Genomic DNA, 24778 nt, shown 5'->3' with positions numbered 1-24778 from the left:
AGGTGTTCCAAACGGGGGTTCCTGCTTGGTGTGGCTAAAATTGGAGGGTGGGGGAGTGAGCGTGAAGACTTTTAGAAAAGTCATGTCATATGTAGTTCTCCCGGGTTTTCAGGAAGCAATTAAGGCAATTAATTTATTGGTAAATTATCTGATGATGAAGTACAAAATAACTGCAATGAAATGCTGACATTCACATTAATACCAAATTAGTTACTGTATTATGACTGTTCTTACAATGAATGCCCAGTAATTTAATAGTAATGGGACGTTTAAATAATTCAGCTGATCATTCTCTAGATCACTTCCATATATAAATGAGCGTGACAGCTTCTTCCCTCAGCTTTGCCACTGCTGGATTGCTGCCACCTCCACACCAGGAGGCAGAGCAGCCTCTCCCCTCTCTGCTGTCCCCCAGAGCTCCCCTTGGGCTGGGTGGAGGAGGCAGCTTGTCCTCCTCCGTGGGACTGTGGGGATGCCATGGCTGGACAGCAGAGTGCAGCTGGGCTCAGCAAAGCCACAACCTTCTTACCTCTTCCCAAGGAAGATCTCTGGGTGGAGATGCTGTCACTGTCACATTTTCTGGAAGAATCCTCTTTGCCCAGATTTCTCTCCCGGGAAGCCGAGAAGCCTCAGAGAAAAAGGAAAACAGTAATTATCTGATTTGCTCCTCCTGTGTTTTGCTGCTTTGGAATGTGGTTTGGAGATTGTTTACCCAACATGGGAATTGTTTTAGCTTAATGACCAATCACAGTCGGGCTGTGTCGGGACTCTGGAAGGAATCACGAGTTTTCATGATCATTCTTCGTGGCCTTCTGTCTGTATCCTATCTCCAGTCTTTAGTACAGTTTAGTGTAGCATTCTTTAATATAATATCATATCATAAAATAATAAATTAGTCTTCTGAGGACATGGAGGCAGATTCACTCATCTCTCCCCTCATCAGGGTTGCCTGCAAATTCAAATTCAACAATTCTGCAAATTCAACAGATGCTGGAGGAGCATCTCTAGAGGTGTTCCTGTGAGAGCCTCCCCGTGGCAAGGATGTTGGAGATCCAGCCAGGGCCACTTCACTCAATAATTCAGCCACGGACACACACGGGACTCTGGCTGCTGGCTCTGCTTGATGCAGCTGCTTCATCCACTTTTCAAATAGCTGCACTCTCTGTAGTAATAATAATAATATAAATCAGCATTAAAATTACTCCTCCTTCCCTCCCTGTCCCCACGAGAAGGGGAGAGGAGAGCAAGGGCTGGGCAGCCCCACAGGGCAGAGCTTTTCTGCTTTATGGGATGATTTAGGTTGAAGGGACCCTAAATCTCACCCAGTTCCACCCTGTGCCATGGGCAGGGACACCTTCCAGTGTCCCATGTCTTGTCCAGCCTGGCCTGGGACACTTCACTGTCATTTTGTCACCTCCTGCACCCCTGGAGCTGTTTGTTAGACCAGCTGGGGCTTCCGGATCCTCACAGAAAGGAAGAAATGCAAGCAGCCACCAGTGCAAGCTACACCTAAAGGGGAAAATCCCTTTATTATTTCTTGGTTTTATTTGTGTCTTTTTTCATTTGATTGGTCATTTTTTTTTCTTTTGGTGTGTGTTTTGGTGGGTTTTTTTTGTTTTATTTTTCTTTTGGGGGGAGTTGGAGGGAGTTTTTTGGGGGGCGAGGTTAGGGTTTTTTTTGTTTGTTTTGTTTTTGGAGGATTTTTTGGAGGGGTTTTGGGGGAGTTTTTTTAGGGTTTTGGGGTTTTTTGGGGTTTTTTTTGTTTCTTGGGGGGGTTTTGGGGTTTTATTTTTTTGGAGTTTTTTGGTTTTTTAGGGGGAGTTTGGGGGTTTTTGTGGGGTTTTTTTGTTTTTTGTTTTTGTTTTTGGTTTTTTTTTTTTTTGCTTGTTGTTTTTGCTTTATTTTTGGTTTAGTTTTTGTTTGGTTTCGTTTGTCTGGGTGGTGTTTTTTTGGCTTTTTTTTCCCCTATGAACTGGTGACTATTGCTTGAAGCCTGCAGGTCTGTGGAAGCTCAGCCCCCTCCCTGCACCGTGGGCTGGGCGCTGTGCCCTGGAGATGGATGCTGCCAGTCAGCTGCTTTTCCTCTGCCACTGAGATTGCAGTGAGGCTGCTGAAATATGAGTTAATGGGCTTGCTTACATCCTCCTGAAATGTGCTCCTTCCATCAGCCCAGCCCTGCTGTCAGCCCTGGTGTGCAGAGGAGGGCTCTGCTGTCGGCAAGATTGAGGGCAGAATTACCCAAATTAGTTTCCTCGTGCATGAGAGCAGAGATGAGGGGTTTTGAAACACCAGCCCTGTCAGCTCTTTGGAGCTTTTCTCCCCAAGGATGAAGTTAGAAGTGCCTTATTTGATAAATCTGGGGTGTGCTGCTGAGTGTGGGCACCCACAGCCTGCTCCAGAGAATAAGGGATGGGGAGCTGATGTTTGTAGCTGATGTTGCAATGGATTGAACACAGGGGCTGGCAGCCCCTAGTGTGGGTCTTGAGGAGACTCCAGCAGCTGGATTACTGCTGGGGGAAGGGCCGGTGTCCATCAGGAATGTCCTGAGGTTGCACAGGGGAGATGGAACAAGAATTCCCTCTGTTATTGCTCGGATGTCCTTGGAGGGGCTGGAGGTGCAGCCTCGAGGTTGGAAGGGTTGAAATCATGGGGAGCCATGAACCAGACTGTAAAATATAGCTAGGAAGGACCACAGAATTCCCAAATTGGGGTGGCTCTATCCTGTGTGCTGGGATAGCCTATACAGGGAGAAAATTCCCTTTATTAACCAGACCCATGCAGTTCCCCCCACCGTGGACAGTGACACAACTGCTTGAATCATTTTCTGTGCAGTTTGTTACACCCAGGAATCCTCCCGGGCCTTTTTTTCTCAGCCATTCCTATTCCCAGGAGTGCCTTTTTCCATTTGGTTGCCTCTCAGGAGCAGGAGGGGCTCAATACCATCCCCTTCCCAGCAGCTTTTTCCAGCAGTGCTGCCCAGCTTGCACCTCCCAGGCTGTTGGTGCAGGCACGGAGAGGTTCCTCAGCTCCCTGGGCATGGTGGGCTGTGTATTTCCAGGCACCTGTTGTCAAGTCCACACAGGAATTCTGTCATCAGAGGGAAAAACAGGTGTTTGTGGCTCTGACTTGGAGAAGATCTTGGTGAATGTGCTCCTGTGCCTGACATGAAGGTGGTGCTGCCTCCATCAGTGTCCTGTAGGGTGTCCCAAAGCTTTAGAGTGTCCTTATAAATCCTTTGCCCTCAAAACTGCTGATTTGTGAGTAAACAAGGTGCATCAAACAACGAACACATTGCTGTTTGTGCAAACAAGCTGATTAGGCATCATTTTCTATGGCAAAATAGATTAAAATCAGATTTTGGTGGCCATCCACCCAAATTACCAGCTGGCTGCTTGGCTTTTTTCTGCTGACACCCACATATATGACTTTCTCTGTGCTAAGGCCTCAAAAGGTGCAAGTGCTGTTCCTCCTGCAGCTGTGTAAATATTCAGCTTGTGGTGGATTGCACGAAGTGCCTCCTAATCCATCCCAATTAAAAAGCAGTCTTCAGAGCTGTAATAGTTTTATTGAGGACTGTAATGCTTTAGACCCACAGATATATAAAGCAGTTAGTTTTATAAAGCATATAGGATATTAAAGTAATGAAAGACATTAAAGTGACATCAATTTTTAAGGAGAGTTACTTGCTGAAATAAATGAGTATGGCCTAAAAGTTGATGGCATGTTACAGGCCTGAGTAATGAACCCTTCTGCCCCCTAAAATCTCTTAGAATAAATAATGCTTGAGCAAGTCAGTGGTCATTAACTCTTTATCCTCTGAGAGCTACATGTTACATCTCATCAGATTTTTTTTTCCCTTTTTTAAGTTTTAAAAATTCATTCAGAGAGGAATTATCTTCCCTGGAATACCTATAACATTAATCTGCCATGCCTGCACAGAGAAATAGAGTTGTGACTGGTATGGCCAGGTGAAAAATCCTCGAGGAAGTTACTTTTTCCCTTTTCCTTTCTTTCCTTTTTCCTTTTCTTCTTCCTTTGCTTCCTGTGCTGTGATCCACGCTTTCCCCAGCGGGGTCTTGGCATACCAGGCCTGGAGAACCAAAAAAGCATTTAATAAAATTAAAAAAAAAAATACCAAACAGGGCAAGTCAGACTACTTAAACCTTTTACTACTATAACAGAGCATTCCTTAAAAAACCCAAACCTCTTAAAATCCAGGCTGGCTGGTGGAGAAGCCAAAATGAAACCCTCAGATCTCTTGAGAACATTATTATCCCAAGAAGTGCAGCAATTGATGGAGCTGAGTCTCATTAGCAGCGATACTTAGCTGGGCCATTTGTGTTGCTATAGTTATGGAAATGTTAAATTCCATGATCAACCCTATTTCCAGAGAATATAGCTCTTGTCAGAGCTCCCTCTGCTCCAGACTTGGCAACAGACAAATCATCCCCTTCTCGTGCCTCTGCAAATCGATGCAGACAGCTTTGATTTCCATGAGGGAGCTTAGGAAGCAAAACAAACCCCCAACATTAAGAAGCTGTTTATTGCTTTCAGATGCCTGTTCACAGGCCTGTGACTTGTGAATGATTCTGGTGGAGCTGCTCTGCACACTTGCCCAGCTCCTGGGCTGTGGTGTCAGGGAGGCAGCTCTAGGCTGGGTGAGAGTAATGGGAAGTGAAGGAGAAGGGGAGGCTTAAAATCAGCCCTGGGTGGGAATTACTCCTTCCCTGTGAGTACAAGAACCTCACTCAACAAAGTCCTGTCTAAACCAGAGATTCAGATTCTGCCAGGCATTGATAAAATGCTTTCCTTCCTGACCATGGGCTGCTATTTAATGTCACATCTCTGCCCAGGACATCTCCAACCTCCCTCTAAACGTGGCATCCTGCAAAGTCTGCCTTTTCCATCTGCTGCACCCCGAATCCTGCTCCCAGCTTGAGCCTCTTAAGGCATCCCTGAAGAATCTGCCTTCTCCACTTGCCCAGTGTGTGTTACAGGAAGAGAAGCTGCGAGAAGAGGTACTGGAAGGGAATAGGGAAGGAAAACTCAACATGTTCCTCTCCTGACCCCAATGGTCCTTCTTGGTGTCACCTTTTCAAGACGGGGTCAAACGTCCAGGTGCCTGCTGGACACTGCAGTTCTGCTTCAATTATCTGAATTAGCTGAGCTCCTCACCTTCAAAAACCCTGATAAGAACATCCTCTAGCCTCCTGTGTGCCCACATCTAGGCAGGGCATGGATGGTGGTGGGCAGGAACCCCGTGGCTCTCAGTGAACTTGAATTTTGCTGCCTTAGTCCCAGGACAAACTCTTCCTGGTTTTGGGAGAACTACAGAGCTGGGATGTGTTGCTGGTTCTGGCTCTTCCCATGAGAGGGATGAGGTGGGGAGTGTGAGTTTGGGCTCCAGCAGGAATTGCCTTTCCCTGGCAGTAGCTGAGGGAAGCCAGGAGAGCCCAGTGATGTGTCTGGCCCTGGATGAGACTCCATGAGGCCACAGAGATTTTATTTCCCCCTCAGTTTTGTCTCCTGGGTGTAACACCCTCCAGACCTTATGTGGGAGGTGGAGAGAGTAGGAAAACCTTGCCAAGAGCTTTCTGGGACCTTGGTGGGGTGGAAAGAGCTGTTTGATCATCTCCCTGCCAGCTCTGAGTCACTGGCAAAGGACTCGAGGCATTTGGCAGGAGAAGCCAAGAGACCTGGGATGTCTCTTTTTGTTCTCTTCCCAATTCTTTGTCCAAATATTTCAGTGCACAACAGTAAGTTTTTGTCTCTTTAAGTGGTGTAACTGTTCCATGAAGTCAGCTCCTCAGACACAGATAAAATGAAAGTCCATTTATCACCAGCAGCTGAACTGGGGATGGAAGTTACTGGCAGCAGTGACTGATCAGTGTTAAAATATTTGTGTTTTGGAGGAATGATGTCCACAGGCTTTGGAATGGGTTTCCTTAGGCATTTCTGTGGCTGCCACATCTCTGGAAGTGCTCAAGGCCAGGCTGGATGGGGTTTGGAGCAACCTGGTCCAGTGGAAGGTGTCCCTGCCCATGGAATGGGGTGGAACAAGGTGAGATTTAAGGTCCCTTCCAACCCAAACCATTCCATGATTTTGGTCCAGTCACTACCAGGCAGGACTGGTGTGGTGAGCTGCCTTTGCCTCTCCAGAAATCCTTTCTGTGTAAGGATTTGTGTCAACCACCCTGGTGCACCAATTTATAATTTCAAAAAATGTAGATGTGTAATTGGGGCAGAAATTTGAGTAAATGGAAGGCAGAAATCACATTGTCACCAAATTTTGCATTATTTATATTCATTTTGGAACACTGGCAGACTATAAATGTCAGCCTGGGAGATTCATGCTTTCAGGGAAGAAAAATCCAAGATTCATCACAGGGCTAATCTTCCCTTGGAACACAGTGTTTGAGCTGCCCCACTTCCACAAGGGACACAGCAAAGCAAGGGGAAAGGTCCAGAAATGGCAGTGATTGGAAGCTTGGGAAGAGGGGCTTCTGTGTGAGGAGAGCTGGGGATTGCTGGAGTTAATTAATGCACAAGGCTATTCTGACAATCCTCCTCCCCTGTGCCGTATCACAGGTGCTGCAGCAAGGCTCCATGACATTTAAAGGAAACAAAATTCCAACAGATAAAAGGAAATACTTTCTTAAGGGCTGCAATTAATGCAAGGAGATGATTGCCATGGGATGCTGAGGACAGGATCATTTGAGCCGTGTTCCAAATGAAGGGCTGCCTGGGCACTTTGTGCTGTACAAAACAGGCCCATTTTATGGTGACTGGGATAATATTTTCAAGTTAAACTCACACTAAATACTTGCTCTCGTGTTTCAGGGTACAAATGGATTACTATTTGGAGCTGGGAATGATGGAGTATTTTTTTTTCCCTTTGCTGTAACACTGAACCATTAGCCTTTCCCTGAGGAGAGATATTGGTTTAGTGAGGAAGCATGAGGAAAAAAATAAGAGTAATTTGCCAAATATCACAAATGCTGCCTGTGTTGAGCGAGCCAAATGGCTCTAAATGGAAATTGGGAAGTACTCAGCAGGGCTGGGAGAAATATGCACTATCATTAGGTCAGCAGTGGGAGAAGCCTTGGAGAACACAGTGAGAATCAGCATCCTGATTGTGCTGGGAGGCGCTGGGGGGTTCAAGGAGCAGGACAACAAGGAAACCTTCCAGCCAGGAAAGGTTCCTGGCTGAAATTAGCTTATAGGAATTATTCCCAATAATTCCTATAAGCAGTAGGAATTATGGGGGCCATGGGATGGAGAAAGCTCTTTTGGGGTCTGCTGGAACAGTCCAGAGGTCTTACCTCACTGGGAGCCCCTGCCTGCAGCTCCCTGGGGCACAGCAGGGCTCTGCCCGGTGCTCAAGGACTTTGAAACATTTATCAGGCTGGAAGGTGATCCATGGCTATTAGAGGCATGTGTAGAATCACAGAATCCCAGACTGGTTTGGGATGGGAGGGACCTTAAAGCTCATCCCATCCCACCCCCTGCCATGGGCAGGGACACCTTCCACTATCCCAGGCTGCTCCAAGCCTCATCCACCCTGGCCTTGGACACTGCCAGGGAGCAGCAACAGCATTTCTGAGCACCCTGTGCCAGGGAATAAAATACACCTCAAACTCTCTCAGTTTTGCCCTCAGGGTTTTATAGCCCCCAGGGATGGAGCTTGAGGCAGAAACGAATTTATTTTAAAGCCTGGAAGGAAAACTTTAAAAGAAATTCTTGTTTGAAATGATTTAAGAGCAGGGCTTAGATCTTGGACATTGAATGGCCAGGTGTTTTGCCTTCTCAAGGTGATGTATCCAGGCTTGCTGAACACCTCAGCTCTGGAAGGAAAAGGACAAATGCATGGGATTAATGGCCCCTGTGTGTTTTATCCATGCACATGGAGGCTATTTTGCTCATCATGAGTAGCAGCAGGTTCACCAAAGCACTCTGCCAGCTGTGCTGCCAAAATAAGCACTGGTTTGGCACATCCCAGGTTGGGGGAGATGGGTTTTGGTGCCGTTGAGCCCTAAATCACCATTCAAATAGTGAGGTGCCAACCAGCACAGTGAGCAGGTCCTACACCAAGTGTGGCTGGACATGGCAGGGAATGGCAGAAGACAGGAAACAGAGAATTCACCTGGAACGTTTCTTCCTCCTCTTTGTACACGGGGTCATGTCTGGCCAGAGAAGTGACAAACTCAGCAGTCCTCAGTGGCTTCCTGGCCATCTGCAGCAGCCTCAGCTCAGTCAGCACAGTGTGCACCACGTCCACAACGTGTCCCTGAGTGAAGCCATCCGACACCTGGGCCAGGCAGTTGAGGTTCAGCAGCTTGGTGAGGGCCCCACCACGCTGCAGGATGTAGTGCTTCCACAGTGCTGGGCATCAGGACATGCAAAAGAGAAAATGTAAAGACAGCAATTCAAGGAAAGCAGGAGAAAGATATTTCATTATTATTTCTTTTATTACCGGAACAAGAAAATAAGGACCATCAATCAGGAAAGCCAAAATTGAATTTTGTTTTTGGTTTTTTTTGGTGTGCTCTCTTTCCTCTTCAGATTTGCAGCATAGGGGTCTTTAGGCATGCTTTTAAACCCTTACTGATGAGTTTTGGCCACCAGTCAGTACTTCTCAGCAAGTCATTAAGGGCACACAGAGCGGGGTGGGTATGTGTGTAAGAATGGAAAGAACCACTTGTGTGTACACACGGAACCCGTCCACTGCTCCCACTTGGATGTGCAGAGTCCAGTACCTTTACCACCAGCCTGTTGTTATTTCTCTGACCCTCATCACAGCTTATTCCTGCTCAGCTGAGGGCTGCTGGGGGGCTCCATGTCCCAAAGGCTTCCAGCTATCAGGCACGTGTTGCAAGGTGCAAATTGTCTGTGACTGGGGTCTTGCTGGTTACTTGAAAGGTGAACTTGGCTGTATCTTTCAGCTGTGAATTTCTGTGACCTGATTGATTTCTTTGGGGTTGTGAAGTGGCTGAGATTCTGCTTCCAAAGAATAGGAATAACACCAGTTTTTTGCTTTGTTTTATGTTAAGTAAGGCTCTGTTTCAGAGAAGTTTAGGAGAACTTTGATGTGGCCTCCTCAGGCTTTGCTTTAAAGCATTACACAGAAATATTTGGAAAAGATTAGGAGGATTATGGATAAGAGGTTAAAAAGTTTCTTGAATGAGACACTTGGAGTCTGCTGTGCCTGAATGCTCAGATGTAGCATGAAGATGTTGGGTGGAGGTTGGTGCAGCTGGAAAAGCTGCCTTGTTCTCCCTTGGACATCAATTCCATGAACTGGAACCCATAACTATTGACAGCTCTGCACTGCATTTCTCACTCCAGCAATTTGTGGTCTCCCACTTGAATCGTGCCTGTGCTCAATAAGTATTGGCTGAATCACTAATTCATAAAAGAGGAATTGATGCACACAGGCAGATATTGTGTGCTGCAGCTCCTGGTGCAGGTGTGTAACACAAGGCACTGCCTTGTGGGTGATTAATGACAAGAAATCAGTATGGGATTGTGAATCTTCCAGTTTAATGATTTCCATTGTGTATTTACTGCTCCCACTGAGCACAGATTGGAATACTCTGCTCTGTAACCAGAGGGAGGGCTGCAGCAGACAGGTAGCTGTGCACTGTGCCTTACAAGTATTTGTTATGTTGTTATTTTTCTGTCAAAACAAGTTTCTTTCCTTCTCAAAGGGGGTGCCAGGCACTGAAAACTGACAGGATTGGGAGCTGCAGATCCTGTTTCCATAGAACTTCAGGGAAGGCTGGGGCTGAAGAACAAGCCAGGCACTGTCTGAAACGGGGCAACATCAAAGAATTAAAGCTACTCATTCATTCTGCTTTAAAATGCCATGAGTTAATTTTTTTGGGGATTCTGAAGTGTGCAGTTGAAATCCCTTGAGCTGGCCTTTTTTTTTTTTTTTTATTTGGACTCCAAGTTAGTGGTCAGAGTCCCAGAATGTGACAGTTCAACCCCCAGAAGTGAGCACAGCTAAATTCAGCTGCTGTCACCTCCTTTCTCAGGGGTTTGCTCGTGTCTCCTTATCTCTCAGCAATTCCTCAGAGCTGTAACCTAACATGAAACACATGTTCCCTTGCTTGGTGACCATTTCCCATCCACAGCAGGAAAATGATGGAACCTGGGAGTGGTTTACAATGTGCTAGGCAGCCAAACTCTGCCCTGGGCTCACCCAAATGTGCATCACCTGGGTACCTGGGCTGCCCCTGAGGGATGCAGGATGAAACTGGACTGCACAATGTGTTTGTCAGAGTTTTGCAACAAGGTGACACTGGACAGGGCAAAGAGTGCCTGTGTGGCAAGGTCCCTGGGCCAAATGGGTTTTCATTTACTGCTGTTTATTGAAGATTTCAGGGTGCTTAAAACCTCAAAACATTGGAGGTTTGTTTTATTAGAAAAAAACCCTGTTTTCCTTACAAGCTTTGAGTCTCAGTACATGGAATGTTCAATGATTTTGTCGGAATTTGGGAGAGCCTGTCTGTCACTGCAAACATTTGATAGACCAGACATGCAAAATCATGCACACCTGTACAATTTCTCTCATGACCTGTAAGCACACAAAGTGAAATTTGCGAGAGAGAAAATTTAGTCCTCCTGACATGATTTGGTTTTGGAGAGGCTGAGAGGTTGTGTTGTTTAGAGTATGGAGACTGGAAATTCAGAACTGCAAACTGGAACCAGAAATTCAGAAGCAATGGGTTAAAAAATAATTAAAAAAAAAAATGCGTGCTGAAATAGAATCTTGTGCTGAAATAGGGGGGGAGAAAACCAGCTCAGCTTGGTGCATACTGAACTCATGGAAAAATGTGAATTGGGGGTGAAGAGTATTTTAAACTCTTCTCCCAGCTTCCACTTTTATTATTTGGCCTTTGGAGTAGCCTGTATTGATTTAACCTACATTTTCAGGACTTGAGGCACACCAGGGGCATGACTTGAGCTGAAGGGCAGTTCTGAGGATAAGCAGGCAACAAGCAGGAATTTGAAACAGTAGGATTAACCCCGAGGATGACTGAAATACTTGCCAAATCTTGTCAGGTAGTCAGGCTTGGGGATGAGAATGATCTTCTGGTAAACTTTGCAGAAAGGTCCCAGATTGGCATCAAAGGGCCTGCTGGAGGTGCCCACGAGCAGAACCCTGTCCTTGGGTTTCAGAGCCCTCAGGAACTGGGGCAGGAGCTTTGCCAGGCGTTTGAAGTTCACCTGCAGCACGCGGAAACAGGAGAAGGAAAGAGTTGTAAACGATGCTGGCAGCTCAGAGTTAATGAGCTGGAGCTGTACCTGCTGCCTGCAACAGGATTTTGGGGTTTTTTTAGTGCTCTGGTTGTATTTGGTATGAGCTGGTGAGATATCAACACAAGTAGCAAGATTCTGCCTCCTCACATTCAGGTAAACACTTGGTTCCTGCTTCCATTTTTGTGGGTTTGTGCCAGTGCCTTCCAGTACTGAATTTATGGTCTAGTTATTGAAAGGCAGGCAGGAAACAGTTAATTTAAAGAAGGAAATCCTTATTTCCAGCTCAAGGAGAAATATTGCAGGGACCTGCACACCTGATGAACCTCGACAGGTAGAAAATTGTAACCTAGTTTGGAATCCTCACAGCTCTTGGAGGTTATGATTTTCTGACTTCTAAGTGTGAAAGATGCACTCCCTATTTTTTGCTGTGCTTTCTAACTTGCTGAAGCTCTGAGAACAAAGGTTCTGGGAGCTCAGGGTTCATTTCTTTGCAATAATTTACTACTTGACTTTGTAACACATATTTAACTGCTACTTACAGAACAGATGAGTATTGAGCAGAACCTTTTATTGGAAAACCTTTTATATCAAATATAAATATTATTTATATTTGATAATATTCAAGTGAATATTGGCTGGAGAAGCCTAATCAGATTGTTGTGGTGTCATTACTGTTAATCACTAAGCTTTCCCACAAGTTTTGGGGTAGAGTAGCACTTTTTTTTTTTTTCCTAAATAAGCTTGTCTTAACACAATACATCTGGTGGATCATTCCTTTTCTTCTCATGGTCATGCTATGCATTTCTGTCACCCTGGCATGAGCACAGTGACTCATACTTGCTTTGGCTTCTGAAGGCTGATCTTAGCTCATCTTTGAGGATGGGGCTGGGAGCAGCCTGGTCTAGTGGAAGGTGTCCCTGCCCATGGCAGGAGGTGGAACAAGGTGACCTTTAAGGCCCCATTCAACCCAAACCATTCCGTGATTCTCCAAAATTCCAGCACTCCCAAGGGACCTCTGCCTGTCCTTCCAGGTTCATGCTCTCTCCTCGAAGTGTTGGGTGTGCTGTGAACAGTTTGGGGTGTGTGGGATTCCAAGCCTGGAGCCAACAGACTCCCACCAAGGGCAGGTCTTGGGATGGGTACAAGGGCCAGAGGGGATACCCTGGACTCTGAAGTGGGCAGGACAAGAAAATTTTCCACACTGATGGCAAAGCAAGCAAGGATCATGAGTAACCCAGGATATTTTGGGCCCCTAATCCTAATTTTAATCCCCATCTGCATTTTCTGTCAGGGTTTGAGCCCGAAAGAAAGGTTCCCTCTTGCTGTGGGGACCACTAAGGGTCCCTCTGATGCCTTGTGCAGGCTGGCCTAGAACAGAGGCCAGATAGAGCTAAAGAATAAAGCAGGGATTTTATAAAAGGCTTCAATGGATCCACCTTGGGCAGCACAAGAGCCCAGCCAGGGCTGCACCCAAGATGAACCAAAATGGTCACAAAATGGACAACTGCTCACGGGGTCTCTCACTTTGATCAGTTCTGCTCCATTTGCACATTGGAGTTCATTGTCCAATTCCAGCTTTAGCCCATGCACTCCCATCCTCCTTGTTTTTCTGTCTTCAGCCCACGTTGTTTCTGCTCTTGGGCCTGGGATTTGGATCATTTGTCCTTGGTGCCCAGCTAGAGAAGGAATTGTTTTGTCTCCCTGCTCTGTGCAGAGAGCTCACCATCCCCTCATGTGAAGCCCAGACCCACACACTGCAGCAGCACAGAATCTGAAAACTATAAAAGCTGAAACCTGAGGCATCACCCCTAAGGATCACTGGACACCCATCACCTCACGCAGCCCTGGCAGCAGGAACAGCCCCAGCCAAGGTTGGGTTGCCTTGTGTTGCCTTTCCAAAATACATTCTTGTGACCACCCCACAGACACTGTAAGAAAAGAAGGCTTAATTTTTTCACATAAAACTCTAAAAGCAAAATATTTTGCAGGCAACAGGAACTGGGGTGAATTGCTCCCTGCTGTGGTGGTGTTGCTGTGAATGTGGGGCAGTATTTTAATTTTCTTTCCAATGGGGAAACCAGACAGGAGAGGAAGGAATGGAAGCAGTGGCATTAGGACTCCTGGGAGCCCAAAGAAAATAATCTGTAATTGTAACTGTTTAACACAGGCTCGTTGTTTTTGCAGTGGAAATCCATCCTTGTTACTTTATTGTTCACTTTGGCTCCATCCAATTTCTCAAATTAATAGAGCTGAACAATTTCGGCTCATCTCAACTTTTAGCTTCTTGCCTCATGTTTTGAAATTCTCCATTATTCCCTTTTACTTTCCAGTGCACTGATGAGCAGTGACTGGACTATTTTTAAATAAAGCAAGGATGGGTGGAAGAGAGAAATGTGACCTCTTGGGGGCTCTTAAGAAGTCACAAGACTCTCTTAAAAGCTAAAAAAAAAAAAAAAGTTAGTGAGACAAGCTATTATCAGGCAAGCTTTGGCAGGTCTGGTCATAGTGGTACTGCTTTGTGTGGGCTGTAGTGCAACAGGAGAAATTATCTGCACTGAAATAAAGAAAAATTCACCTCTTCTTCTCCCTTCGGTGCCCCTTTGGAAAAGATTCTCTCTGTGTTTCCAATCCACACGACTGAAGGCTGCAATTCCTTGCCCACCTAGGAGAAAATGGGGGAGAAAAGGCAAGGAGTTGATTAAAACAGCTGCAGTTTCATACCTGGGAGCCTGTCACTGTGCTTTTGAATCCAGATTTCAGTGGCTCAATTAGCCTGGCTTATTTTTTATCCCTGGGAATGTTCAGCAATCATGGATAGCACTGCTTGGCAAATCCAACCCTTTCTAGTTAGGAATGGAGCTTTAAGAGCCCACCCCAGACTGGATCATTTTGTCTGCTATGCTTATCTTTAATTTCTCAGCACAAATTCAGCTGTGTTCCTGCAAAAGGAAGCCTGGATTTGGTGTTCAGTGGAAAATCATGGTCCAAGGGCAGCTTTAGGCTGGGGCTGGGATCCCACCCTGGTTTTCTGGAGGGGGAGACAGGCAAGGCAGGGCTGTTGCAAGAGAGGGAGGGCACTCTCATTAAGCGAAGCAGTTTGTCAGTCTTCTGGTTGAAACTCCAGCATTTAATTTGCAGTGAGCCCAAGAATTAAGCCTGAAGGGGAGGGGGGCGTTGTCCAAAACTGGGTTTTCCTGCTCCAAAGTCGGAGGCACGATACCCCTGGTTCACAGCAGGATGGCAGCAATGCTACAGGCTTTTTCCACATCCTGCACTCTTCCCCATTGCTATAGAAACGCCAGAGGTTGAGCCATTCCAGAGGTTTAGACACTCTGCTGCCAAATTTTAATCACTTTCCAGTGGCTCTCAGAGTTTGCTCAGCAACAAAAAGTGACGGCTCGAGGAGTCAGCGGTAACGAGAGAGAGGCACAGCTTCCTTCTATCCTGCCTTTTTCTTTTTTTTATTTTTTTTTCCTTTAATTCCCCCTGGTTGAAGCTGCTGCTTCCAGGAAGGCAGCTTACAAAACCCACGGGCTGTGTACATCACAGGCTCCTGTGTGATTGACAGCCAGGCAGGAGGAATTAAGTTGTGAGCATGGTTGCTCGCAGCACTGCAGCTGATTTTTGTGGCCGTGTTTCAAAGAGTGAGTGTGTGTGTGTGTGTGTGCAGGAGGAGTGGGCTGGGGATGGGGAAGAGCACGGGAAACAAGGGCTGGTCACTTTGTTTGCTGTGCTGCTGATGGGGTGAAGTAGAAGCAATGCCACCTTCAGTGTGTGACACTTTGATGGGTGGCAACTGGTCAGTCCTAAAATATATCAAGTGATACCTCCAAGTCCGGAGCAGTTGGATTGTAGAATCCTGGAATGGTTGGGGCTGGAAGGGGTCTTAAAGCTCATCCCATTGCACCCCTGTGCCACTGTCCCTGGTTGCTCCAAGCCCCATCCAGCCTGGCCTTGGACACTTCTAGGGATCCAGGGGCAGCCTAAGCTTCCATGGGCACCCTGTGCCAGGGCCTGCCCACCCTCACAGGGAAGAATTCCTTCCCAATATCCCATCTAACCCTCCTCTCTGTCAGTTTAAACCCATTCCCCCTTGTCCTATCCCTGCAGGCCCTTGTAAATAGCCTTTCTCCATCTTTCCTGTAGCCCTTTCAGGCACTGTAAGAGATGCCTAAGAGATGCCTCAGGTTTAGCTTTTCTATTTTTCAGATCCTGTACTCCTCTAGTGAGTAATTCTGAGCTTCATGTTAGGGGATGGTGAGCTCTCTGCACAGAGCAGGGAGACAAAACAATTCCTTCTCTAGCTGGGCACCAAGGACAAATGATCCAAATTCCAGGCCCAAGAGCATAAACAACGTGGGCTGGAGAGACAAAAACAAGGAGGATGGGACTGCATGGGCTAAAGCTGGAATTGGACAATGAACTCCAATATGCAAATGGAGCAGAACTGATCAAAGTGAGAGACCCTGTGACCTCATGACCATTTTGTGCCCATTTTGGTTCCTCTGGGGTGCAGCCCTGGCTGGGCTCTTGTGCTGCCCAAGGTGGATCCATTGAGGCCTTTTAATAAATCCCTGCTTTATTCTTCAGCTCTGTCTGGCCTCTGTTCTAGCTCAGCCTGCACAAGGCATCAGAAGGGGCTCTAAGGTGACTCCAAAGCCTTTTCTTTTCTAGGCTGAACAATCCCAATTGTCTCAGCCTTTCCTTGTAGGAGAGGTGCTCCATCCCTCTGATCAGATTGGTGGCCTCCTCTGGGCTCACTCCAACAGGTCAATGTCCTTCCTGAGCTTTTCCCTTTGGTAAATTGCAAGAGCTCAAATATTCAGTGTTAATAGTGAAGATTAAAAAAATAAAACCAACTTATTAGGAAAGACATCACATCCCTGGGGAGCCTGTTCAGTGCCTGCTGCTGCAGTGGGAAATAAGGGTGGGGGATGGTTACAGAGGCTACAAAAGCTGTTGGCAAAGGTTGGACACCGCTGGTGTCTCTCTTTTGGTGGGGTCACCACAGGCTGGGAGGTGCAGATATTCCTTGTTTGGCTTGGAGATGGTTTTTGTGCTGAGCAGCCCCCCTGAAATGCAGCCTGAGGTCTGAAATCAGATCACACCTTCCTTTTAACTCTTACAGGACAACGTTCACCATTGGCACACCTTTCATCTTCTTTGCCCCCTTTGTTTCCCCACTAAGTGGAAATACAATGAATAACCTCAGGTTTGGCCCCTAAAGAGAGAATTTCCTGTGTTTTCTGTTTTGAGGCAAAGAGCTAAATGTAGAAAATGGCCTGCATGTGTTTGTTGCCCAGAGAAGCTGTGGACCTTCCATCCCTGGAAGTGTCCAAGGCCAGGTTGGACACTGGGGCTTGGAGCACCCTGGGATAGTGGGAGGTGTCCCTGCCATGGCAGGGGTGGCACTGGATGAGCTTTAAATCCCTTCCAACCCAAACCATTCCATGATTTTTCAGGTGCTAATAGACATTAATATAACCCAGTTCATCACATTTGTTTGGGCCTGGCTGTTTCTTCTTGGAAATCCACATGAGAGCCCCAGAATCCACTGGCATCTAATTTAAATTGTTGGCAGATCTGTAGCTGCCTGTCTATCCCCCTGTGAAAGTGCTCCATTTGAATTATCCATGGACAGTTTGAATCCATGGATAATTAAATGCACTGTACATAATTAATTTGTAATTGAAATTTTATTAGCTTTGCTGCAATTCCACAATTTGTTGGAGCTGCCAGCAGATGGCCCCTTAACCCTTCTAATACCACACTGAGTGAGATTTGCTCTTTGGGAAAATCATTATGGAAAAAAAAAATCCCTCTCATCCTGCTGTCAAGAGTCACCAAAGATCAAACAGCACTTTTGAAAGCCTTGGGTTCAACTTTTCAAACCTGGGAGCCAGAGTTTAACAGTTAAATTGTTTCACTTGAAAATGCAGGAATTTGACTCTTGCCCAGCACATGTTGCACAAGGCTCCTCCAAACTTGAAGGATTTCATGGATTTTTTTTTTTTTTAAGGCACAAGTTGGTTTTTTTTTTGGAAGCTCAAGTTATTGCTGAAAACTTAGTGCTCTGTAGATTATACACCCAGAAATGCTGCACCGAAACCTGTGATTAGACCTCATCAGTGGGAGCATCACCAGGTAAATATTCCTGTGCTACAGTGATGGTGCCACTGTATTCTGGTTTGTGAGGCAGAAAATGATAAATTTAATTTTTAACCTTAGGGTAACACAAGTTCAAGCTGCTTTCTCACAGAAATAACTGCATATTTGAGCACTGTTGATACTTAACACTTCAAGGACCTAAGGATTCCAGCAGGCTGAGCTGCACCAAGGGCAGAATTGTTTTGGATGCTGGAAGAAAGACTCACTGTGCTGTTCCCAAATTTTAGCTGTGGTGGGAGAGTCTTGTGGCATGGAAATGCTGAACACACAGAGAATTCTGTCAGTGTACCAGGACAAGCTCCTCAACCTGCCAGAACAATGGTCTGGCTGACAATACAGCAGTGGTTATGAGCAAATGAACATGAGTCAGTGGGAAAAAAATTAAATTAATGGCAGACTTCAAAATTCTGTTGCCTCTAAATGCTGGGGTTGTATCATTTAATCTCAATAAACTCCCTCACATCCCTTTTTTGGGTGTAGCACTTGTACAGTCACCTCTGAGTTGCTAAAGAGCAAACCCAAAGAGGCTGATAAGAGTCCCCCAGCACTGAAATATTTCTGGGCACTATTTATTTCTGTGGCCCTGCGCAGCACACCCCGAGCTGCTGACACACACACACAGAGCTTTCCTGCTGGCATTTCCTCCTGGCCAACTCTCCCCCAACCTTTCAGCCTGGCCAGAGCTGCTCTAAGAAGGTTTCCCCAGGTGTGCCTGGGGCACAATGTGATCTCTGTGTGCTCCGTGGCCCTGGAGAGGGGATGAACCCTGCGAGGGGCTGTGTCCCACTGCTAGTGATTAACCCCTTGGCTGCCTCCTGCTTGGCATTTTTATTGCCCTGCAGCTAAACCCCTGAACTACCTGGGCTTTTGTGTCACTGAGCTGTGCATTCTCCCCTCTCTCCTTGCTCCTTTCTGGATCTGATTTTGCTTCCATGCCTCCTTCCCTGCCCTTCCTTGCATCTTTATTTTATGGGGACACAGGAGAGCCAATTGGCACAAGCTGGCAGCTCAGGCTGGGAAATGGGGCTTAATTGAAATATTCCAGTGTGGAATATTTCAATTAATATTGAAATATTAAATAAATGATATTTCATCAAATTATTACATAATATTACATAGAAATAAGTAATATTTAATATCAAAAGATTAAAGAAATACTATTACATTGAAACTGTTACATGATATTACAGTGACATAAATATGATTTCCATGTTTTATTGAAATAAATAAGATTTCACTGTGGAATATTCTGCTTCACCCTTCAAGGGTGAGTTTTGTTTTGGGGAGGGGGGGATTTCTGGGAAGTGTTTCTCTGCTGGAGCCAGATCCTCCCCTTTTTGCTCTGAAGCAGAGCTGACCTGGCAGGATTTGCTCAAGCTTGGTGTTTGCAGCCTCTTTCAATAGTTTTCCTATTCAATATCCATCTCCCTTACATCTGAACAGGCAGATTGAAATGTTGGTGTTTCCCTGCTCTGCTATGAGAAGTCATTTCCTCTGAATGACATTAAAATGCCTGCCTGGAGTCACACTCAAGCCTCTCTTGGATCAGGGCTGCTGGGTCTCCTGTGAGTCCCCTCGCTGAGAAGGGGAGGGGAAAAAAAATAAAGAATTTAGCTTTTGCATCTGAAACAAATTAAAGTTTCATTTTCCCCCCAATCCTATTCACTTGTTTAGGGCGTCTCCCACCAAACAAGTGCCAGCAGCCAACACTTCAGTTACGGAAGGAAAGTTTCCTTTATGCTCCCCAGAGTTTCCTTTCACTACAGAAACTCTTTTGTTTGCACATAGGACAGGTAATCAAACGTGTGAGGTGACTTCACCTTTATCACAGAGCACCATAAATCCTTATTTACTAAATCCCGGTGTTTAACAGTGGTTAAGTGTGGATCAGAAGATAAGAGGCAAAGAACTGTCATGTTTCCTGTCCTTCACTCACAACTTGCAGGGGCAGGTCTGTATTTTGCCTGACTAACTCTCCATAAAGGCACTTCTGGGAGGCTGGAGTACAAAGCTGGCTTGACAACAGTTGCTGTTTCCAAAAAGGCTGCCCAGAAGTGTCTGATTATGGAGATTTGGGGCATTTTCAGTGATCTCTGCACACAGGGCCCTCAGATGGGGGGTACTGTGCTGGGTCAGGTAAGACTGAGAGCTGGGAATATTAAACATAAAATGTCAGCTGCAAGATACCAACTACTGCCATGGTTTGTCTGCCACGTGGGCCACTGTCCAGTGTAGCCTTACATTAATCCAAATAACCAGATTTTGTACCATGGTGGAAAATGAACTTTTTGGGGAGGGCAGTTACCACTGCTCAGCTTTCTCTTGTCAAGGAATTTGTTTTCAATGTGTGTTGTTTTCTTCAGCTTGGGTAGCAGTAAATTCCTGCAGGATATAGGAGATTCCTTGTCCTTTGGTTCCTCATAAAACTTTATCCTTAATACACAAACAATTCTCTTGTGCCCATTTTTTTTTGTCCCACCTCTGTGCACCTCTGCGCAAAGTCTGACTCTGTGTTATCCCACAAAAAACCCTGAAAACAGCTAAATTCCTCTCAGTCCAGCTTTATTTTAGCCCCAAACAGCTGGATATGTCCAGATGTGTCTCACACTCCTGCCCCTTATCTCCACAGCTCTCCTCTGGAGCTGCTTGTCAAGGCCTGTTTTAACAGGGCAGCCCAATACTGGGCACAGTGTCCAGCTGTGGTCTCATAACTGCCCAATGACAGGGAATAATTGATTAATAATTGATTTAAAGGTGTTTGCTATGTTCCTGCTGGTACAGGCAGGTATTTGGCTGAGTTAGTGCTGCTGGACTGGAGCAGAGAGAGGGGGAATGAGGCACACTTGGCATTGTCAGGAATAAAGAGGTGGGATTTAACTGCAGAGGACAGAGCCTGTGTGGGGGCAGGGTTGTTTCCAGCCTGGCTCTGAGAACCTCCAGGCCCTGAGCCGAAATGCTCAGCAGATGGGGATGTGCTGGTGATCAGCCATGGGGACAGAAGGTGATGGGAGAGCTGAGACCACCACAGGAACTGGGAATGCAAATGGAACACAGGGGATTTGAATGCTGCTGGGATCAGCCCAGTGTGGGGTCACAGGGTCACAAACTGGCTTGGGGTGGAGGGACCTTAAAGCCCATCCAGTGCCACCCCTGCCATGACAGGAACACCTTCCACTATCCCAGGGTGCTCCAAGCCCCATCCAAGTCTGACCTGGGGCATTTTAGGGATCCCAGGGCAGCCACAGCTGCTCTGGGCACCCTGTGCCAGGGCCTGCCCACCCTGCCAGGGAAGGATTGAACACCCAGGAAAGAGAAACCCTGTGCTGTGCCATTGGCTGTGCTGTGGAAGCAGCAGGGTTTGCAGCAGGGCTGCTGCTGCAGTTGGAACAAGTTCCCTTTTGGTAAGCAAGGGTGCCAGGGGTGCTGTGCCTCCTTTGCTGGGCCTGCTCAGCATTCCCACTCTGGCTCCATGGCTGCTCCAGGTAAATTCATCCTGGGCTGTGACAAATGTGATCCATCACCTGGGAAAGCCTCACCTTGGGAAAAAACAACAGCCCTGGAGAGCCCTGATTCCATGGGACTGTGAGCAACTCCATCCCAGTAACTCACAGGGGCTCACTGAAGTGTCACTGTCCTCTGCAAGAGTTTAAATAGAGAGAAATAAGCTTGGACTGCTCCCCATGATGTTGAGGAAGGAGTTGGAGAGTGTTTCCAGTTATGTTTAATTAATGTGGGAAAATGTAAGGGTTTGTATGTACCTGTAGGCACACATAGCCATGATGTGTGTGTGTATTCCTATTAATGTGTATAAATACTCATTTTATGCATGCTTCTCTTATTGTTCATATTATTTATATGCAAGGATACAAAAATCCCCTTGCTATCTTCAGCTGGAACCTCGTCCAGGAGTACAAAGGCTTCCCTCATGTCTCCTGTGCTCGAAGCCCTTGTGCTCTAGCAGGGACTCTGTGAGGGCAGGGACTGGCCTGCAGCCAGAGCTGAGCTCTGCCATGATGAGGGCAGAGAAATGGAGGGCAGAAGGGTGACATGTGCAGAGAAGAGGGACTGGTAGCTCAGGATAATGGCTGTAAATCGTGTCAGGGAGTGCCAGGCCCAGTGCCAGTGCCACAGCATCACAGGTGTGTGATCACAGCACTGCCACCCCTCCCTTGGCACCACCTCCTCGGGGGTGGCTTTGCTCCTGGCTCTTCTGGCAATGGAGGCACCTGCCACAAAACCTGCTCTAACACTGGATTCCATAAAATACAGCTGCTAAACCCCCAGCAAGGCCAATTTTAGTAGACCACTGGCACTGGAAAAATATTCCTTTGTTTTTTTTCCTCCCTTTTTTTTTTTTTTTTTTTTGGTCTGGAAATGTTTACCAGCTCCCATCCGGAGCAGAAATGCTGAGGACTTAGAATCTGGAAGAAATCTTGCCAGGATAGTGTACTTTTAAATTTGTTTTTTTGAGAGGGTTTGGGCTGTGTTCTTCACAGTTCATATGCCTGCTTTCATTTCCAGACTTCTCAGACATTTCTGTTCCTGTAATCCTGAACCAGGATTCCTTCTTTTGAAGAACTTGCTGATAGGTAAACAGAGAGCAATATAGGGGAGAGAGCTCTTGTCCAGCAACAGCCCCAGAGAGGAAATTTCTGACCACCCCCAGCCTAGCATTTGATTAAATGCTGCATGGCAAGCATTCCTGGCTGATGTGCACATAAACAGAGAACAGAATTTTCTTTATCTGTGCTGCTTTTCATATTCAAGGTAACACAAAGCTCCCATAAATCTTAATGTGAAAAATATGGCTGCTCCCAGTGATTTCTCCTGGGGCATTAAATCCTCTGCAGAGCTGCACACACTGGCTGTCAACAAGTGGTTTCACAGAATCATAGAACCATTTTGGTTGGAAAAGACCTCTAAGCTCGAGTCCAACCTTTGACTTATCACCACCTTTCAGCCAGCCCAGAGCACTGAGTGCCACATCCAGCTGTTCCCTGGACACCCCCAGGGATGGGGACCCACCACTCCCTGGGCAGCCCTTTCCACAAAGAAATTCCTCCTGAACACTTGAAGGCAGGGAAGGATCTCCAAATTGGGTCGAGCAGCTTTGCCCAAGCTGTGCACGTTCCTTGTTATGGAGGAACTCCAATTCCCTGTTTGTCCCATAAAGAAACTGGGCCACCTTTGTGGAGAATTCCCCACCTTGAGAATCATGTGAAGCATCATTATGAGGCCATCCCTGCCTGGATACTTCCCAGTGTTGGAAGGAGTGAGGCTGAAGAGGTTGGCTCCTGTTTCTGTGCAGATGGCATGGACCAACATTTTCTTTCCAACACCAGCAGGTCCTGCCAGCAGCAGGGATTTCACCAGAGGAGCATTCTCATGGACAGTTTGGGAACCTGTAAAAAGTCATAAGGCACTATTATTGCTTTCATTTAAATCTGCTATAAAGGTAATGGAATGATTCCTCCTTTTTTATTCACCATAAATAATTGATAACATGAATTAATTGTTTCCTTCCTATGGCATGAGTGCTCTTGAGTTCAATCCTGTATAACCAGAGCTGAGAGCCCAGCAGATTTAACATCTCTCTCTGGAACAAGACTCACCCACCCTTATTTGTACCTCCTGATGGGAAAACTTCACTTTTAAACCCGTGTGAGCTAAAAGAATGATTTTGAGAGTAGAGGAAATGCCAGTGCCAGGGGTTGCTGTGCTTCCTTTGCTGGGCCTGCTCAGCATTCCCACTCTGGCTCCATGGCTGCTCCAGGTAAATTCATCCTGGGCTGTGACAAATACCTGGGAAAGCCTCACCTCGGGAAAACACAAGCACAGACAGATTTAGGTGGTTGATGGGGATGGAATTTGTCTTCCCTGCAGCTGCCACCACATGAACTGGGGACAGGTGGACCTCCAGAGCTGGAAGTGGCAGGAAATGTCCACTTTGGCTCAATGCCTAAAGATGTGCTGTGCCAACAGTGGTGGTGTTTACATGTGTTTGAAAATCTCTGTGAGCATCCACTGCAGCTGGAGGTCTCTCAGCCTGGTGTCCATCAGATTGTGGGAGTGAAACTGGCCCCAGCACTGACGGGCTGCAGAGGGAGCCTTTGCCCTAGCCTGGAGAAGCCCTCTGGGTTAATGGGGACGGCTGCTATTTAAAACAAATCCAATCAGGGTGGTTATCTGTGTCCTAATGGTTTAACATCCCAAATAAATGACAGGGAACTGAGCATGGAGACAAATGCCATTATTCCAGCACGGTGCAGGTGTAGGAAGTTGTCAGCCACCCAGGCTTTATTAATATTTGGTCATTCCACAGCAATCCATTACTATTGCACAGAGATTTATTAGGAGGGGAGCAGCAGACTCCTCCGTGTTAAAGATGAAGTAGAGCTTCTACTATTCTTTCTCCTTTCAGCTGCTTGTAATTTTCTTAATGCCATTTAAGCTGGGGCTTTCCTCGCCATCAGGTGGCTATTTTGAGAAAAACTTTCACTTCTGTGATACACAATTATCTCATGATGAACTAGTTTGGAGACCAATTAAGTGAAATGTCATCCATAACAGATCACCCCATAGGTGAAACCATTCCTGTACCTTTTTTTTTTTTTGGCTCATGTAATAGCTTTTGTTACTCAAAGGCATTTTTCAAACTGCTCTTGCAAGTACCTTTTGTTTGTTTAACTAGTCCAGGGTCTCCTCTCCCTAGAATTTTTGCCAAATGTATAAATGGCAGGAAATTTATGGGTTCTCTTGATTAAGGGGTGTCTCAGGGCTTGATTTCCCTAGATCAGATGGTGTCAAAACACAGCTTTGGAGGAGTCTGGGGAAATGTGAAATACATCGCGCAGACAGGGATAACTGCTGAGCTCTCTCAGCTGATTGCAGTCAGACCTTCAGCCTTACCCCAAACAAGCTGAGGGTGTTGCTCCAGGTGGGAAGAGCCCCATCCAGGCTGAGGAGAGAATAACCTGAGCACTTTGGAAAGAGGGAACAGCAGAAGCTCTGTGTCAGCGTTGCTCTATGTTCCAGGGTGGGCGGCAGGCAGATGTTGGTGATTTTGCCCTCTAAGGGGGATGAGCAGACACTGACACAGCCTGGAGGAGTTAAAATCTCCCTGAGATCCACTGAGGGATGGAGAAGGAGGCAAGTGAAGTATTGAGGCTGGAAAATCCAATCAGGAGTGCAAAGGGACGCAAACGAGGTTTTGAGTAAAGGCTCCCGAGACAGTCACTTCTTGCAATCACTGGAGTTTGGCACAATGCCATTCCCAAGTGAAAAATGGGATAGATTTTACATTAGAAGCAAACAACCTGACCCAGCAAAGCCTCGCTAGATATTG

The 24778-nt window shown here is 46.4% G+C and overlaps 1 protein-coding gene across 2 annotated transcripts in view; it reads right to left on the bottom strand.

Moving 5' to 3' along the window:
- Positions 1-3562: 3562 nt before the first annotated feature.
- The window catches only part of IQCA1 (IQ motif containing with AAA domain 1), an 89742-nt gene continuing 68526 nt past the window's right edge, over positions 3563-24778 (bottom strand). Inside the window, exons 14-18 of one of the 2 annotated variants that reach the window (XM_038142629.1) lie at positions 22639-22835; positions 13841-13927; positions 11055-11232; positions 8144-8382; positions 3563-4090 (exon numbers count right to left, since the gene is read on the bottom strand). In XM_038142629.1, the coding sequence (XP_037998557.1) occupies positions 3989-4090; positions 8144-8382; positions 11055-11232; positions 13841-13927; positions 22639-22835 (803 nt within the window). In that variant the 3' untranslated portion in view covers positions 3563-3988. The remainder of the gene's footprint in view (positions 4091-8143; positions 8383-11054; positions 11233-13840; positions 13928-22638; positions 22836-24778) is intronic. The other variant, XM_038142630.1, reaches the window with a different exon arrangement.

The sequence above is a fragment of the Motacilla alba genome, chromosome 7 (assembly GCF_015832195.1).
Source record: "Motacilla alba alba isolate MOTALB_02 chromosome 7, Motacilla_alba_V1.0_pri, whole genome shotgun sequence".
NCBI classification, from domain to species: domain Eukaryota; kingdom Metazoa; phylum Chordata; class Aves; order Passeriformes; family Motacillidae; genus Motacilla; species Motacilla alba.
This window is presented reverse-complemented; position numbering and strand designations above follow the sequence as displayed.